Source organism: Stegodyphus dumicola, chromosome 2 (genome assembly GCF_044657685.1).
Source record: "Stegodyphus dumicola isolate Sdum_Otavi_A_Nest chromosome 2, ASM4465768v1".
Classification (NCBI taxonomy): domain Eukaryota; kingdom Metazoa; phylum Arthropoda; class Arachnida; order Araneae; family Eresidae; genus Stegodyphus; species Stegodyphus dumicola.
The window spans coordinates 247,410,901-247,425,696 of record NC_140769.1 but is presented as its reverse complement, the minus strand read 5'-3'; the positions used below and the strand labels follow the sequence as shown (position 1 = coordinate 247,425,696).

General features: G+C 32.1%; 1 protein-coding gene across 3 annotated transcripts in view; it reads right to left on the bottom strand.

Annotated features, from left to right (window-relative positions):
- LOC118182064 (uncharacterized) overlaps window positions 1–13,195 on the bottom strand; it is a 104,860-nt gene extending 91,665 nt beyond the window's left edge. For all 3 annotated transcript variants that reach the window (XM_035351345.2, XM_085811986.1, XM_085811985.1), the window contains exon 1: window positions 13,039–13,195. In XM_035351345.2, coding sequence (XP_035207236.2) covers window positions 13,039–13,129 — 91 coding nt within the window. In that variant the 5' untranslated portion in view covers window positions 13,130–13,195. The remainder of the gene's footprint in view (window positions 1–13,038) is intronic.
- Window positions 13,196–14,796: the final 1,601 nt, after the last annotated feature.

Here is a 14,796-nt window from a genome sequence, read left to right as displayed (position 1 = left end):
TAGGTCATTCGCGGAGACGATGCTTAATATTACTGAAATGAAATTCATCAGTGCCATCTACTTATCTTTAAATACCTTATAAAGAGAATGAAGGATTGAGGTTAATTTTTACAAGCAATGAACGAATGCTTAAGGACAAAATGATATTCATGAAAAGTAACAGTTCTTGTTTACTTATTTAATATTTTAATAAGCTTTAATAAGCTTCAAAAGTGTGTTTCCTGTTTACCAAAGTGCACTGAGGTCATAAGCGTAAATATGATAACACTAATCTTTCCCTGAAACTGTTTTATAAACTGTGATCGCAAGGCCAAAGAGAATCCAGAAGAAAAAAAGTAGTTTTGTATTCTTATAGAATATACTATAAGTTAAAGTTTACTATTTTTAATTATATCTGTTAAAATATTGCTGCAGTACCCAGAGCATCAAATAAAATCTTGGAATTTATAAAACTAAAAGTGTCTATTTCATAAATTACTATTTACGGTGCTTGAGCACAGAAACTAATATTCAAGTAGGCGTAACATTGCAATACATTTGTGTGACTAATTAAATTTGAAAGAGATTTAAAATTACCATTATTTAGCTTACTTTCTGTAAGGACGCGTCATTCTACGTATTAAATGTAGTTTAATCTAGTTTTTTTTAATTGCAGCTTATCGTTTTTAAGAAAACATTAGTAATTTTTCATTCTCCTAATTTTACTATTCATTTCCTATGGAACGAGCCAGTTCTACTTAAGAAACCCGTAATATTTTTTTAATTATATGATAAATAATTTATTTTTTATATTATACTAAATAAATCAAAAGAAAACTCATTATCTGTAATTTACAAACAATAAGTTTGTTATTTAGAATTCTTATTATTTATATTTGTGCATTATTTTGGTAAGTAGGTCAGTTCTACAGTTCAAATACGCTAATACAAACCTAAGTTTGTGCAAATGGTTTGGCTTAATAAAAGTAAAATTTTCAGATTTTAGAGTGATTACGTCCTGCAGTTGTTTTCTTTTGGCAAGTCTGTCATTTAGTGACCTATATAATAAGATAATAAGCATGAATTTATATAATAAATGAAACGTATGACAGTCCGATGATGTCCGATCAGTTCGATCAGAGTACTAAACGCATGCACAGAGTGCTAAATAGTCAGATTGTATGAATTTTAAGTTTTACTAACGCTTATTTTATTTTAAAACTTTTCTAGGCCGACCAGGGGCCCACCAGTGGCCAAGCGGTAAAGTCGCTGAACACTGGTAGTTCGGTCCGAGGTTCGAATTCCGCGAACGGGCTGGCTGCATGGGTGTTTTCGTGGTTTTCCCCATGTGTAACGTGTATACGAGCCAGTTTCCATTAGAAAGTCCTCCACGAAGGCATCCGTCCCCTTAGGCAGATAGCCCTAGTGTGCTTTGCCATAATTAAATACACCACACCACCACTAGGCCGACTAGCGGCCGAACAGTAAAGTCGCTGAGCACTGGTAGTTCGATCCGAGGTTCGAATCCTTCCAACGGGCTGGCTGCATGGGCGTTTTCCTAGTTTCCCCCCATGTGTAACGTGTATACGAGCCAGTTCCCTTAGAAAGTCCTCCAAGAAGGCATCCCTTCCCTTAGGCAGATAGTCCTAGTGTGTTTTGCCGTAATTAAATAAACCAAAGCAAACCAATTAAAACTTTGCTATCCTCTCTTATTTTCCATTTCCGGCCAGAATAAGCGCGATTAGTTTTGTTTATGCAAATGAGCTTGCAAACTGTTAAGTATTTAAGATATGGCTTTTAGCCAAAAGAGACTTCTCGCTGCCTTACCACGCGCGTGCTTTTCAGTCAGTTCCTGTCTGCCTTTAAGGCCAGAACTGAGTTCTCTTTGATACTTGAAGACGTCTTCTACACACACACGAGCATAGTTTGAGTAAGTTCCCTGCTCCCATTCAGGATTTGCAGATGTTTTACAAAGGCTATTAGAAGGAACAGAAATCCCGCCAAGATGTCCGATCAGTTTGATCAGAGTACTAAACAGATGTACTAAATAGAACAGAGTACGAAACAGATCAGACATAAAATGTCCGTGATGTCAGATCAGTCCGATCAGAGTACTAAACAGATGTATTAAACAGAACGGAGTACTAAACAGATCAGACATCAGATGCCCGATGATGTCAGATCAGTCCGTTCAAAGTATTAAAGTTGAAGAGACAAAGACTTTATCTCACATAGTTTCAGCGGAAGTCTCTTAAGCACAGCGTAGAATCATTAGGTTTTTGAAGTAGGAAATATGAAAAATATGATATGCTCTCGCCAGGGTTTGAACTCCGGGCGTTCTTATTGCAAGCCAGACGTGCTTTCCAATTACACCAAGATGTAGAAAAACGTTACACTTGTGAAATCTCAATTTGCCATAGATCAGAAGTGGACTTTTACACTTAACAACTGCTGGTATCTACTGGATTAATATGAAATCATTTGTAGAAACTTAGTATTATTTGTAGTAAAGCGCGAATTATAGATACGATGGTCTGGTCATGGTTAAAAGCTTAAAGTGCATTACGCGAATAGTCTTCCAAAAGAATATAGTCAAAAACTATACTGTAGGAATATCTTTCTTTGAAATCGCTTTAAAAAACTATCGTGATGACAAATGTTCATAAGATCGAGCAATGTTCTTACAAAGACCCCATTTTTCGTTGCGGTTTGGAATTCATTATTAAATGGTTTCCTTTTATGCCGCTGTAACAGCAAAGAATGTTGACCAAAGTTGCAGTTTGCTGGCTTTGATGAACTGGGAGGGATGCGCTTATATGCTGCATGCAGAAGCACTTGTGATTCCAAATTATAGGGTATATTGAATGTTTGACTCCTTAAATACGCTTTTATTCGTACAGCTGCTAGCGATGCTGGCTGCCATATCGTTGAGCCCGTATTCGAATCCAGAAAGAGGCATGGGTCTTTGAAAGTGCATAGCATCTATGCGGCATGAGGACACAAAAATATAGGCAAACAATACGTCCTCTAGAGTGGTTTGTTGATAAGGAAAGAAAATTGGGAAACCCTCGGTTTCCTTTCTGGGATGTTCTCCATGAAACTTGGCGAAAAAAAAAGGAGGGGTCAGTTTTATATCTCCCGTTCTACTGGGACGATAGACGAAATTCAACTTGCGTTTTTTATGTCTCGAAAGCGCGACTTAGGATATGTATTAGACTTATATATAGTGTTATTCTAATCTAGGTATTTTGACACAAAATCGGATTCTCATACAAATGTTTTCCCATATTTCGATTCTACGACACAAATTACGCCAAACTACTACGTTTTGTAAAAATCGCACGAGTAATTTTTAAAAAATTAGCTCTCAAATTTTTAGCTCGTCAATGTTAATTGAGTTTGTTATATATTTATTAATATCTCTTTTTTTATTAAACTTATTTGATTCTTTCTTTCACATTTCGAAATTCAGGTTCATTTCAAATAAAATTCGCCCATTTTTTATGATTTAATTTCAAAATTTGAATTTTTAAATAATTTTTATAACTTTTTCAAAAACTGTTTTGAATTATAATATAAAAAATTTTTTACCATCATCTTAAAATAGACGTATTTCTAAACATATCTAAACACTAATACATATTTCTAAACATTTAAAAAATTACAGTTTTTTAGTTCAAAATTTCCGAAGATATACGTGGATTTATATATTGGCGCGTTTTGAAATTTGGCATATTTGTTAAAAGCGATAAAATATCGAAAGTGGTTTAGACATTTTGCTAAAATTATTTGAAAGTAGGAATGCTGTAACTCCACAATGTAAAAAGATAGGAAAGGTGCCCTTTTCTTCCGCTCCGGCATAATGGAAGGGAAAGGAAAATGGGTTGCCATATATTATCTTGGCGTAAACTAAAAAAAAATTACGGCAAGATAAATTTGAGAATTTCTCCTTAAATTTCGCGCCAAATTTTACAAAATTTAATACCTAGGCATAATTTGAGTCGTAGAATTGGAAAAAAAAGTGGTATGTTATTTCAGAAAAGTCCGATTTTGTGTCAAAATACACAATGCTATTTGTAAATCTAATACATATCTTAAGTCGCGCTTTCTAGACATGAAAAACGCAATTTGAATTTTGTCAATCGGCCCAGTAGAACGGAAGATATAGGAAAACTGTGCCCTCTTTTTTTTTTTTTTTTTTTTTTTTTTCCCGCAGTGTACACTGTACACTCGAGAGTACTTTTGACTTATTATAGGAATTATATCTGTACAGCCAGTGGTGAAATTCCCGTGTCCCGCACACTTGTCCTATTCTTTCCTGTCTCTCCAAATATTAGATAACACTTTATCTCAGTTAGCTATATCAAAATATAACTAATAATATAATTGATGTCAAAATACTCATAAGTGGGCTTGGTATCACTCTTCAAATATCTCGATTCATTATCTTCATGAAATGTCATAAGCCACGTTTTATAGGCATTCTGAACTTACTTTTGTCTAGCTTTACTTGAATAATGTGTCCTAGTTTGAACTTAGGATGTTATTCAAATTATTTCTTCAGTTCTGAACACTTTAAAACCTTTTTTCATCAGTTTGAAAATGGTATCTGTCATCTCGAGCTAAATTGTTAGACAGATAAAAAACTTTAAGTTTTTACTAGCATTTAAATAATATATGTATACATGTAGTTTATATGAAAACTACCTAATCACTGATGCAGCCTGTAAATACAATGGAACTTTTTAAATAAATAGACACTAATAATAATCTCTGTCAGTACGTACGATTTAAAGTATTGAGTTCTTGCCTCATTTTAGTTTCTTTGAGAATCTGATATTAAGATGTGAAGTTAGCTTTAATCTTCGAGACATATCTTCTGAATTCCGCTTAAGGCAAAATATCGAAATTTATCAATTAAATTATCTGATTTTTTTTTCCTAGTATAGCAAAGCAAGCGAAATCCGATATAAATCTCGGTAATCAGTTGTGTGAATCACTTTCCTTTTCAGTGTTTACGTTGCTAAACAGGCTTAAATGTGTGGGTTTAGTTTTAAGCATTTTATAATTATTTACATAAAAGTAGCAGAAAATCAAAATAAAAAGGAAGATTAAATTTGTAATTCACTTGGTAGAATGCTTAATTCTCAGCAGTTTGAGTGAATACAAGTGCCTATTCCCAAATGTAATTCAATATTTTTCAATGACATTTAGCAGCATTTGCAAATTATGTGATGTATTAAGTTTATAATGTTCCTTCGCAGCTCACGAACTTTCGTAGCTTTATAAAGCTCACGAACCTTCGTAGGTGAATATTTCAATGTTCCACTAATTTGAGCCCAAGCTGTTTCCCTTTTTTTTTTCTTTTATTATGCATAACTACATTCAAGCGCCTACACTTTACAATTCTGTAAATTGTAAAATTAAAGCGACTTTCGCAGACGATTAAAGAAAATACAGATTTCGAGCCACAAGCAAAGGAAACAGAGTTATGCATTCCCGTAATGGCAACTTTGGAAGAATGTTCTAAGGATTTTAATATAAAAGTTGTATTTGTAACTTTGAAAATGGAGTAGTGTCACTGTTTGTGCTTTTCAAAAGTCTAAATAAAATTTATTAATATTATCAAAGATGGATTTTCATTACGAAAACTTATCTCCCACGATAAAGTTTCTTCAAAATTCAATTTACTTGTGATTGACTTACTTTTAATCCCTAAACGCATCACTTAAGTAATTATTTTCTTCTCAAAAAGAAGGCAAATTACACGCTAACTAACATTCGAAATTTCAATTTAAATATTTATGAGTAACATAAAGGATGATGTCAAAGTATTGAACTTCACATAATTAGTTACTTTCCTTCACGATTTAATTGTTTTAAAACTATATTATTTGTAATTTATTGGTACAAGTTAACAATGCTTTTTTCTTCTGTATTTTTTTTAATTTCACTACTCTGTTTCCGTAGCAAACTAACGATAACCGCAAGTAACGTTCAATTTCAGGCCAAGATATTTATGAACCTTTTCTTTTAAGCTACGTAAACTACTTTTTAAGAATTGTATTCCATGTAGCTATTTAGTTAGCTGTTTAGGCAAGAAATTACAGAAAAACAAATCAGCAGGGTCCGCAATTTCTTGTTTCGCATTAGTGACAAATTTCAAATTCCCATAGTAGACTAAATGACGTTGAGCCTTAATTAATGTCAATAACACATTGGGCGTATATTATATGTCGAATATGTTATATTGGACATATATGTATTATCTTCCAGAAAAAGTTTAAACGTTTAATTTTTATTCAAATGCTTTTATTTTTTTACTTGTTGTATGTAAGCTAGGTATACCTCAAAATTTTTCTGAAAATATGTTAGCTTGTACAAACCTTATGCGTAATTTCTATGCACTTTTATATTGATTTTATAATCTGCATTTTTATATTTTTGCAAGAAACAGTAAAAATATCATGATCATAATAAGTTTATTGCCAAAACGCTTCACTTTTAAGTTTTTTTTTTTTTTTTTTTTTTTAAAGAAACTTTTTGAAAAGTTTCTTTTCATAAAGAAGGCTTTTTCAAAACATTAGTGAAGAAGTTTAATTCTTCACTATTCTGTAACAACATACTTCGAATATTACAATTATAATACATTTCTGATGACTAAATTTTTGATTTCAATCCTTATAGCTTAGATCTTAAAACTCGATTTTAATGGGTGTTTCGAAGAAATTCGTCTTACGTTTTAGTAAATACATTGCTTCTAAGGTCTCCTGCAAATTTACGAACTTAAGGGGAGACAGAATCGGAAGAACAAAGTCCATCACTTCCGTTGCGAGCAATATTTTTTCTTCCCAATAAATTATCAGCTCAAATATTAAATAAAACTAGAAAGTTACTGCTTAAAACTTTCCAACGAAGAACGCTTTGAAAACCAATTACATGTGCAGTTAATTCATTTGTTTGTGCATAAAGCAAACTGGAATACAAAAGCCGTTTTTTCTAGGAAAACTGCATTTTTGTCAAGCGTAATGTGTGTTTACAGTAAACTGTTTATATGTTTCAACTGCGAACAGCAGTAATAAAAAAAGAAATTTCTTTCTGAGATGTAATAAATTAGTTCTTCGATTAGCTGTCTTCGTAAGTATGTAACTAAGCTAAACGGAAAAGAAAAATGTTTCTGGAACCTTTTCTACATTCTAGCACAAAATACTTCAAATTGATGCAATTAAAGCTTTTTTCAAAGCTCCTTTTATTTGTTCTAACATAAAAAAACACAGATGATTTTTTGCTTACAAAGAAACAACTATATGATGTGGACACCACCCGACTTCCTTGTACGGCCTATTAAATTATACAAATTTTTTGATGCAATTCATTTAAACTTATTTCCTCAGATTTAATTACAGATATATTTCTCATTCAATTGACTCAGTTCTCACTTCGCGGAAAGGCAAAAAAAAAAAAAAAAAAAAAAACATAAAACATCAATCTTCATTAAAAATTTTCAAATACAGAAAAACATAAAACACCAAAGTTAACAACAGGTTAAAAAAACAATTTTTACAATTAAAATTAGAGTTTCTACTCAAAAACAAGCCATACGGCCAGCAAGTAGGAAGACAAAATTTTCAGTGCACAAAATTAAAAGTTTACTTTCGGTCACATTGGGAAAAAAACACTGAAGTTGGTGCACCAACTGATTTAATTCACTACATTAAACGGTATATACGTTTGATATGGCCGATTGCAACGAGAAAATGAGATGCAGAACTATATGTTATATTAGTTCATATACAAAATTTTAAAGAGATACTCATTTTTTAATTATGTGAGATACGTAGGTATGGATTTTAAGAACTGTCAAAATGGATATTTTCGTTGAAATATGATACCAAACATTTTTCGCGATTACAGTACTTCCTTTACTGTGTACAATAAAATTCTACAGTCAAAACCATCTTATAACACTAGATATCTTAACTTCTAGGATGTTGAAACTCTCTTCGTATAATCTGCATCTTATGGGAATTCATTGCAGCTTTTTATCTTTATTCAATAAGAAACTGAGATTTTTCTTCAACTTGCAAAGTTGTGCGCCTCCAACCTGCACGCAACAAAGTGGTGACTGCTGAAACTGGAAATTAGACAGAGTCTTGAGAAGGGTTTAAGTCCCTTTTTATTCAACTTTCAACTTTAGAAGTTACAAATGCGTGCTCTTGACGCTCACAAACTACGCCGACCCGGCGGTAAAATAAAAATAAGAAACTAAAAAAGAGATACTAACAAGAGACTAATTACGAGGCTCTCTAAACGTAACTGACCTCACCGCGTTCTACAATACCGCTGATAATTCAGCAAACTCTGAGTATTACGTTGAAAGATTAACAATTTGCCGAGGCAAGCACACAGGCCGAAACGCGTGGTTCTTCAATTTCTGACTAACTACCTCCACGCTCGTGAAGTAAGAAAAGCACACTTCGAACTCGTTTCCTTTCTATTTAACTCAGAATACTTCCGCTGATAGTTTGAATCCTTGCGCGTTCTACTAAAATTTACATACTCTGGCATTGGCAGTTCCAGGGGAAAGTAAGGCTTGACAGGAAAGATAGTTTAAACTTAAAATAAATGTTAGTTAAAATAAACATAAACCCTACAAACTTAACTGTATTTAATATTTATCAAGTTTCAACACATCATCTGCTGTCCAGTACATAGTAACTTAGACAAGATGCATATCATTTTTGCATGTAATTTATTTCTTTTATCAATGAATTTAGTTTTATGCGTGTATATTCCAGTCATAGACACTTTTGTTGTGCTTTCAGAAGGCATCATACAAATTGATCTAATCAAACCGACAACAAATCATTAAGCCTCATTTTACGACAAAATAATGCCAATGTAAAACAGATAATCTGAAAATCTGTTATTTCCAAAATCATTGGGATAAATATCATCAGAAATCAAGCCCCTTCAATTAGAAACAAATGCGTCTGTTATTCCGCTTTCCACGTAGGAGTAAATATTTTTTTAACCCTTTACCTGGCAAAATTATCATTTAGAAATATTTATAAACAAATTATTTTTATTAATTATTTTTCAGGCTTTTCAGATAAAGTCTGAAAAATAATTAATTTAAATGATTTTCAATGGACTCAACTTTTTTAATTTAGTACTTGGATGGAACTGATTTTTAAAATAAGTTGTTTGAAAGTAAAAATTGTAATATTATTTAATATTTATTGTAAATAGATGTTTTGAAGCACTTTTGATTCCTTTTAAATTTCTTATGTTGAAACCACAAAATTTTAGAATAATTGATTAGTATTTAATACATATTTGAATAAATAATTCGTAGAATACAAATGATTTATTAATTAAAAAAATCTGATGTGTACACCACATAACTTCCTTGTACGGAATATTAAATTATACGTATTTTTTTCTTGCATTTCCTTTAAACTTATTGGATTTAACTAAATCTACTTCGCCGACAGCACATAAACCACAATAGAATAAATGCATTCTTTAAAATTCACTCTATTTGTTTTACATAGCGACACTCTGGGGCTAGGTTCACTTAACAGTATTATATTTCGTTCATATTATAACCCATAATGCACAAAATTTATATCATTTAAAGATCGTTGCCACATGTTCTATTCAAATACTATAATAAAGCTAGAATGAGGTATAAAAGAAATTAAGCAAACAAAACAAAAAAGAAACAGTTTTTCACAGACGATTGAGTATTTCTCATTCAATTAATGCAGTTCTCACTTCGCGAGAAGGCAAAAATACATAAAAACTCAAAATATCTATATTACGTAAATTTTAATATAGATATTCCAGAAAGGATTAAGCATGATTTAATTGGCAATAATAAATGAAGGTGTTATCTTTGTTGTTGCGAAGCTAAGTTTCTCTAGCTTGGCAACAAATCCACTAGTCTGTTGTTTCAAGTGTAAACAATCAATGGCCGCCGTCAAAACAAAGGCTTAGCGGCACTTAAATAACTTTAAAATTGTTGATAATTCTAAAATTATTGCACACAGATTTACTAAAGGCACAAAAACCTTAACCGGAAGATAAAAACAACATAATTCAATCATTTTTAAAGCAAAAAATGTACAATTTACAAACATATAAAAGTAAAGGAACTGAGATCACTGAGCCGGGTAACAGAGTGGATATATATATAAATATATTTATATACGTTTGGTGCGGCCGATTGCAACCAAAATACGAGGTGCACATCTACATGTTATAGGAGTCCTATATACAAAATTTCAACGTTCTGAAGCTACTCGTTTTTGAGTTATGCGAGATACGTACGTACGTACATACGTTCGTACAGACGCCACGAAAAATTCTCTTCAGAATTAATTTTAAAGCAGTTTTATAATTTTTTTGGAGGAAACGAGTCTTTTATTCTGTCCTTACGTACAGATATCACGCAAAAACGTCGTTAAATTGCATTCGATAGCGGTCAAAATGGATATTTTCGTTGAAATATGCTGCCTGAAACTTTTCGCGATTACTATACTTCCTTTTTGCTTCGTACAAGGAAGTAAAAAGAATGCGAAAGTTCTCCACTAAGAATATAACTAAAAAGTTTTACGAAAAATATTAAGGTAACTTTTGAATGAAGTTTTATTTCTTTGCTGCCTTACTTGCTATACTTATATTTGTAATTGGTAGTTTTATTAATACAACATACTTCCACTTCCCACGCCAGGGCTTTCGAATATAGTAAATCCGTAATGCAAAAAGACAATTGCCATTACTGATGTTTTATCTTCTCCAAGACGCCCATGTCGTTAAAAGAACAAAGTCGCCAGAAGTTTTGAGTGATAAAGAGGATTCACTCTACGTATTTTAAACAAAGTTCATAAAGCCATTGCCAAATATCGATTGCATGAAGGGCTGCAGCATTTCCCAAAGCAGTAAGATTAAATAAGATTAATGAATATATATTCAAGATATTTTATTTTAATTATTTAAAGTTTATAAAAATTACATATGCAAGTTCTTGTTGTATTATTCTTAATACTAATTATAGCAACGAACTTTTAAAATGGTTCATCATTCGTACGTATTGCAAGGAATGTAATATTTTTTCTCCAGTGGTGGGCTCTAGCCGTTTGTAGGCAATGGTCACTACTAAGGTCGGAAGCGATGATCTCTTTATTATGGAAACCCCTAACAGATGGGCCACCGTTGCCACTTGTGAAGGGACAGACAAATCACATCCAAGCCTTCTTCGGGATTCGATCCTGTCTCCTTCGATACGGCAGTCAGAGTCGCTTACCACTTTCTCGTACAGACGACAAGGAATGCAATATTGTCCCATGTTATTTCAGACCCTCGAACAGACTTTTGAAAACCCTTTCAATTTTTTAATGTAATTTTTTTAATTAATCTAAAGGAACGAAACGTATGGCAAAAATCTGTTCAAGCGTGTTACCTTCAGTCATCTGAATCTTGTTCTTTTCCCTTTAATGGGATCAGAAGCAATGATTTCATTGCAAATAGCTAGAATTTAAGCGGAACGGATTCTTTGAGCGAACAAGCATAAACAGCTTAAATTTTATACATACTTACCTTTGAATTGCAATTACCTACTCAGCTTATTACTATTAAGGGGCAAGTTCATTGAAAATGAAAGTTATTTCTAAAATTAAATTCAACATCTAAAGGAGAGGAGTGTGATTTGTTTACGCATCTCTCTGCAGAGCAATATTTTCTTCAAATTGATAATTTCGAATCAATTATCAATGAATTAAATCCTTGATTATACAATGTATACCAGATGATATTAGGAGATTACGCATTATATGAAGCGAACCTGTGATTATAATGCATAGCTTAAACTTTCAGTACTGTATCAAACGCAGAGAAAGTTCATGTAAAATTCCATATGCTTACACCCAAGATGCCGTTAAAATAGCATTTTCGAATACCAAATAACACTCTGCTTATAGCTACACCTACCAACATTTTGATGGTAGGCGATTGCAAAACGCTGCGGGAAGGGTACACGACGCCACTAAGAAACATAAAACTAAACATTATTTTTAAAGAATTTTAAAAGTAGTATGTTTTATAAAATAATTTATAATTACTAACTTTATCGTTTTATTTACTTTATTTGATTAATTACGTCTTCATATTAAAATATCATAAAAAGAATATTCTAATCAATTATTATTATTTTACATTGCTGATTATTATCACTGAACTAATTAATATAAGACTTACTATTACGTTTGTTTTAATAATTTAATCCAAGCCAAACTGTAAGTTCTGATTTAAACAGAACTAAATTATCAGTCTGATAAGAAGCAACAGCTATTAAAAAGGCTGTAATTAATAAGTAATGTTTTCAGCTTGGAATTTTCGATTAAATCTGGCAGTAGGTGATTAGAATATCGTTTACTTTCGGCTTCAGATTTCGGGATTAATATTTATCATTTGTAATTTTGCTCAAGGGTCTTGATTTTTTAATTTTTTACTTTTCACTTTTAGGCTGCCATGCGCTTTTTTTTTTTTTTTTTTTTTTTTTTTTTCCGAAATTTTAATTCTTCCCTGATCTGTAACAACTTATCCGATTATAATATGTTTTTATGTCTAAAATTGATTTCATTCTCAGAGCTTAAAATTAGATTTTCGTGTTTAATTCAGAGAAATTTCACTTTACTCTTCAGCAAATATATTCCTGTTAAGATTCCCTGTAATTTCGTGAACTCTGGGCAGAAATCGGAGTGTTCAAAGTTTAGCACTTCCCTTAATAGCAATATTTCTTTGCCCTTCCAAATTATTAATTAAAAACAGCAATTAAAATCAGAATATTATTGTTATTTTTTCACTAAAAATTTTCTACATCATGTGCTTAAAGTATATTGGAATGTAAAGCAAATTTTAATTTCGAAAATTTTAATCATTAGTACCTATTAATTAATTTCCAGAATACAAAGTTTTTCATACGGAATGAAACTTTCTGTCGTTCAAATGTATAATTTTAGCACAAATTATAAAAATCTAAATTAAAACACAGACCTGGAAGTGAACCTGCATCATAATACACTCCAGCTTGACCGAAGTATCCACTGGTAGAGGCAGGACTGCTACTAACGGCAACTAAACTCATCTCTGCAAAGTGGTCTTAGAATTAATCGCGGCTGAATCGAACATTACTAGCTCACTGGTACAATGATCTGAATTTTCTTTTCGATGCCTTTCCCTTTTCGTTTAAAAGCAAAAGCAAAAAACAAAACAAAACAAAACACTTCAATCGAACGTTTGAAGCAAGTGACCCGTGCAGACGATGTAACCAACAGCGCGTGAACGAGTTAGAAATCATCGACTAGTGATTTATAAAAAGGAAGAGAGTCAAATTTGAATTAAGATTTCGATGATGTAACATGCAGATATTACTTTAGAAATATGTTTTTGGCAGTAATTTCCTCATTAAATATTAAGTTCCGAAATACTGTACAATAATTTTTGTATTTGTTTAAGGAACGTTGTAACATTTCGTTCAATCGGAAATGAATCGTAAGCAATTCATGATGCACATTTTAATTACGTATTGTCTTGAACGAGGAATCACGCATACATAAAAGTAGTTACTCGGGTTTCCGAAAAACATTATTTATAATTTGAAGGAATTATGTAGTTATTTTCTTTGTTTAATCTGTATTGCATTAAAAATTAAAAAATAAATACGTATTTGATAAAGATGTAAAACTGGAGTTGAAACGCAACCATATACAGAAATTTACTCTGCAAATTTGCGTAATCATTGTAACTGCCTTTGTTCACTGCAGTCCTTGGCGTAATTAAATACTGTCAGAACAAAAGTTGTAAGTATAGCAGCTAAAGTAAAGCGAGTGTTTTTTACACCTAATGGATGTGCTAGATATCAATCGAATGAAAGCATTTTTATAGCTTACAAACTAATATTCGTTTCAGTAAATTTCCTATTCAGCATAGCAGTACTTCCGTATTATCTATCCCTGAATATGATATGATAAATCACAAAGACATGGGTTATTCAACAGTTAAAGACTGCGCAGGAATTCTGTTTTTTCAAGCAAGGTTTCTCAGAAATTTACTGTGACTATTATATTGAGTGCATTTCCGTATACGTAAAACCAGAAAAGGGTTAAGCTCATAGCTTGTCTGTTCTCAGCTGCTGAAAACGGTATCAAGAGGCAAAGTATATTGAACTAAAGCACTATATAGCCTTTCAATGCGCGTTGAACGTAGAATATTTCTAAAATACGTAAGGATCAGTGGATTTGGGTAGCGGAAGATCTAGTTTTTCATTGTTTATTCTTTCTGTCTAACTTCTACAACTAAATTCAAATTCCAAAGACGTCGGAACTGGACTTTGAATAGTGGAGTCAGATAACCTGCTCCGATGAATTACGATTTCATTTGCTTCTTTCTGACAAACACGTCAAAATGAGGAATAAACCTCGGCTACCGACTTCTCTTGTCTGTCCTGTCCAGCGTCTAAATGCTGGTGTAGACCGTTTCCATACGATCTAGATGAACTCTCTCATCATGTTGAAGAAATTACTTAAAAATGTCGGTGAAGTGGCCGTTCTTGTCGGAAACCTGCATTTTTCCATAACTTTTACGGGAAGATGATAGGACATTTCAAATGTTCCAGCAAGATAATACGAAGTGTTACCAGGTTTTGGTTTAGTTCGATGAATATACCACAGATTTTTAACCCTATTTTTTTTTTCAATTTCATCACCTCTGATATGAGCCATTTAGAATATTTCTATATCGCAGAACGAAGAA